Source organism: Lactuca virosa, chromosome 9, assembly GCF_052849685.1.
Source record: "Lactuca virosa cultivar CGN04683 chromosome 9, Lactuca_virosa_CGN04683_v6, whole genome shotgun sequence".
NCBI classification, from domain to species: Eukaryota; Viridiplantae; Streptophyta; class Magnoliopsida; order Asterales; family Asteraceae; genus Lactuca; species Lactuca virosa.
The window spans coordinates 15,095,598-15,100,148 of record NC_136434.1 but is presented as its reverse complement, the minus strand read 5'-3'; the positions used below and the strand labels follow the sequence as shown (position 1 = coordinate 15,100,148).

Sequence of the window (4,551 nt, the reverse complement as noted above, 5' to 3'; positions counted from 1 at the left end):
AATAATATTAAATAAACAATTCATATTTATAACACTTAAAGTTTTTGTAAAATACGTTATCGTGTTTTAAAATTTCAATATGTATTTAATATTTATATAAATTTGATAAACAAAAAACAAACTTTATATTTATAATTAGTTAATATAATTTAATATATAACAAAATATTATAAATATTAAATATTACATTTAAATTATAACAGTAGATAAAAGTAAACTAAAAATATATAAATATATAAAAATAAAAACTAAAACAGAAAACTATGATTTTATTCTATTCATTTTTTTCAAAATGAATGAATAAACGAAGGAAGATCAGAGAAGAATTAGGAAAAAAATGAAGGAAATAATAGAAAATAAATAAGAGTGGATTAGAGATACTCTTGACATAGTCACATGACCAATAGTGTACAGCAATAACATGGGGTGGAGATTTGCAGGACCAGCGTTGGTTTCCGGTTGGAGGTGGCCGGCAAGGTGCGGTGGTGGGTTGGGTTGTGAAATATAATACTGTCAGTTGTATTTAAAAGTCAAACTTATTAACCCATAAACTATATTCGCTTCATGATGGTTGTCAGGCTAGCCATATCGGCGATCATGGCGGTTCAAAGGACGGAATCTTTTACAGCTACATTTTCAAAAGTCAAAACCCAGTTAACAATAATTCAAGTTTTAAACATCCCCTGTGTCATATGACAAAAACCGAACACTTTCTATGCATTCTGAAAAAGATGATCTGATTGCATCAAATAAAATTGAAAACGTCGAACAATGCTTCCCTGCCAAACGATCACTCGCACGAAATCATCACGAATACCTAGTTCAAAATTGACATCTGAAATAACGAAAAGAAAGAAGATCAGAGCGCAGATGGAATCGCATCTATCGAAGTCATTTAAAACTTGGAATAACTTCATTCAAGCAACGATAAAGGTTTGTGATTCATATGTAACTTTATTTACCGACAAAAGGTAATCCCACTTCTAAAATCCCGGGGTAACAATTTTTCAACAATAAAATAGTTGTATATAAGAGGAGGTGTTTTCTAGGTTTTGTTCTTGAAGGACTTAATGATTATCGGATAAACATGGTTTTGATCAAGATTCGAGAGAGATTACTGAGAATACGAGACATACCATTAACTGGGTTATGGGCTTTGTTTCAAAAAAATGGTGGGTGTGCGATATTGCATTTGAAGTTTTCAGAGTCGCTGAACTTTGTCTAAAGAAAGTTGACGATTAATGGAACCAAGAAAAGACAGTTTGATCAATGTCATTATGGCGATGACAATGAAGATCTTGTGTTTGTGAAAATGCAAGGAAACAGAAGGGATGAGGGGAGAAGAAGAAGTTGAGATAAGCAGCTATCATTTGATCCGAAGCTCAATAAATGTATCCAAATAATAAATCTCTGATTAATGCGCATAAAAAAACCTGCACTTTCAATATTTGTTCGATATGTTAAGAGTTGTTAAAAGTCTTGAAGATTTCTAGTGACTTGTAAAATCATTAGTTGTAGAATACTGTTTTCCAAATTTCAAATTTTGTGGATTGGTCTCATGTTGTTCTACTTTCTTGATAGAGACATGATGTTAGTATATAAGTATGCATATCTAACGATAGCTACATATACTCTTTTGTTGGATGATTTATTATGTCTATCTTTCTTTGACATGAACAACTTAACAACTTAACAACTTGTAACTTTTATTATTAAAGATTAAAGATACATGTGGTGGAATCATAGGACTTACGGAGTCTTAAAGAAGTAATCATTAGTTTGAAGAGAGATAAAGTGGCTCTAGAATCTATTGGTGAGGAAGGCCCACAGGTGACTTTTATGCAATCACTAGTAGATTTCCACACCCTAAAGGCTAAAGGCTAAAGCTGCATATGAACCAATTCAGTTAACTGTTCCATTTCTATTTAGCTTTCTCATCACCCGGTTTGGCCCAAATTGGTTATGGTCATCATCATGTATTTATTAAAGGGAAGATTCATCATTCATATTCGATTTAAGAGAAGCACATTCACATGATTTAGAGGAAAATATTATATTTCAAAATGGTTTTTAGGCATACAAAAAAGGTACTTGTGTAAGATGCTACTAATGTATGCATGTTTAGCCAAAATTTCCCCAATAAGAGATGGCGTGTGATCGAAAGAAATATTTCATTACATTAAAAATAAAATAAGAATTTTTTTTTGGAAAATTGGGAAGGGATTTGGGTCATGAGTGAGACCCATCAAGATCTTTTAATGGGCTAATCTTGAGCTCCATTAATCCATAAATGTATTTATTAGCATTGATAAATTGTATTGTACTTTGTACAAATTTCATCACCAACTAGTGGGGAGAGTTGAAAGAAAGAGCATTTCATAGATCCACTTTGACATCATCTTTTTGTTTTCAAACATCTTGATTGTATCCTGACCATAGTGCTCTGAAATTCCACCATATCCTTTCAAAAAAAAAGTGGTCCGAAAAACCGACCCCTCATGAGATAATCTAATCTATCTTGGGTCCCTTTGTCTCTTTGTTACACCAACTCTTAAACCCTTCAAAAAACCATCATTCTCATGCAAATTCATCCGCTTTTCATCTCCAATCACATCTCTCAACTTCCTTTTGTTCAATCAGAAGATACAAAGCATGATTAATTAACAAAAAATTCTAGATTTTCACACAGTATACTCCTTATAAGGAATACAACACCGCATACTTTTTTAGCCACACAACAATGGAATCTTTCAAAGCTAAAACCTTTACTCCTATTCTTCTTGTTCTTGTTCTTGTTCTTCTTCCATGTGTTATCTGTTCATCATCTCAACAACACATCAAAGAAGACATGCTCAATGATCATCACCAAGTTGTTGAGTCAATCAGTCCTCGATTATCGTTACAGATAGTTATTCATGGGTTTCTCCTGTGGGCTTCCATGGGTTTCTTGATTCCTGTTGGAATCTTAGCCATCAGATTGTCAAACAGAGAGGAAAATGAAAGAAGGCTCAGAATCATGTTCAGTATACATGCTGTCACTCAGGCAAGTTTTGCTAATCATTTACATCTCATTAACATCCTTAATCACATCATAATTCCCACTTTTCCACTTCAATCAAAACTTTGTTTATCAAGTCGTAATCATTGCCTTGATTCACGGAATGAAAGATATTTGTATTAGTTTATTCTCTTTTTAGCTTTATAATTCTTGTATTTTAATAGTATTCATTGTTTTTCTCGATTACAGATACTATCAGTGATTCTTGTGACAGCTGGAGCTATATTATCAGTAAAAAATTTCAGCAACACATTCGACAACATGCATAGGAGAATCGGTGTAGCTCTTTATGGCCTTGTATTATTGCAAGCTCTCACAGGGCTTCTTCGTCCTGCAAGGTAAATATTCGTAGATATGATTATATTTATATTTGGTAGTTATATTTTCCCCTGTATAAATATACACATTGTGATTAATGAGATATATTTATACAATACAAGATATCCGGGGAAAATATAACTACCAAAAATAAATAGAATCATATCTACGAATTGTAAACACAAATTCTATAAAAAAAAAACGTAAAAGATTTCTTGAAATTGTGTGTGTTTTTTTTTTTTGAATTTTGAATTTTGACAATTGGATTTCATGTTACAGAGGGGGTAAGGGAAGAAGTTTATGGTTTTTTTCACATTGGGCACTTGGAACGACTATTTCCCTACTTGGAATCATGAGCGTATACACTGGGCTACATGCGTACCAAAAGAAAACATCAAGAAATATAAAACCCTGGGTTATGTTTTACACAGCTGAAATTGTGTGCATTGGATTCTTGTATTTGTTGCAAGAGAAATGGGAGTATATACAGAAGCAAGAAGTGATTCCAGGGAATGAATCAACGATAGTAGAACTGAGTGATAATCGGGAGACTTTGAGTAGTAGTCAAAATAAGGATTCATGTTAAGTTAGAAGTTAGAAGAAGAATTTTAATTGAAATTGTTCATATTCGGTCTGTTTTGATGAATTCAAGTGATTGTTTATGTAACCGGAATATTAAATTGCTATATTTTTGTGACACATTTAGTGGGAATCGAGTGTAGTTTAATAGGAAGAGATTATTGAATGTTGTCAGACCACAACTGCTATTGTGCCAAACAGAAGGAATTTTGAGCCGATTTTTTTTTAATTTTTTTATTATAGTTTTCCCCAAGTGTGTCACTTGTTTTTGTTGTACCCCATGATTTAATTGAAATGTATCGTAATGCAAATAAAAAAGGTTTGAATTTAATTGCATAGTGTTTGATATTTATTCTTTGTCATTTGCAGAGGCATTTCCTAGTTATGTTTTGAACGATTTTGTATTATTTGAACTCAACCAACAAATATATTCCAAAACTTGATTAAAAACATATAAACATTAACAAAATTTGATAAGAATGCTAGTCAAACTCTTATAAACTCAAATATTATTCATTGTACGTTTCTTGTTACGTATTTGTGAACAATACATAATATATTATAAATTTAACGAATACTTGTCTCATATATAGATA

The 4,551-nt window shown here is 31.8% G+C and overlaps 1 protein-coding gene across 1 annotated transcript; it reads left to right on the top strand.

Moving 5' to 3' along the window:
• Positions 1-2,503: 2,503 nt before the first annotated feature.
• On the top strand, positions 2,504-4,286 carry LOC145138017 (cytochrome b561 domain-containing protein At2g30890-like). The gene is made up of 3 exons (XM_079072159.1): positions 2,504-3,043; positions 3,248-3,396; positions 3,656-4,286. Exons 1-3 carry the CDS (start codon positions 2,741-2,743, stop codon positions 3,960-3,962), a joined length of 759 nt encoding a protein of 252 aa, XP_078928285.1. The 5' UTR covers positions 2,504-2,740; the 3' UTR covers positions 3,963-4,286.
• The last annotated feature ends 265 nt before the right edge of the window (positions 4,287-4,551 follow it).

Bases quoted from the DNA above. Each gene is read 5' to 3' on its own strand.
- LOC145138017 (XM_079072159.1), top strand. From the start codon at position 2,741: ATGGAATCTTTCAAAGCTAAAACCTTTACTCCTATTCTTCTTGTTCTT. The intron at 3,044-3,247 runs GCAAGTTTTGCT...TCTCGATTACAG, and splicing joins GTATACATGCTGTCACTCAG to ATACTATCAGTGATTCTTGT. The intron at 3,397-3,655 runs GTAAATATTCGT...TTCATGTTACAG, and splicing joins GGGCTTCTTCGTCCTGCAAG to AGGGGGTAAGGGAAGAAGTT.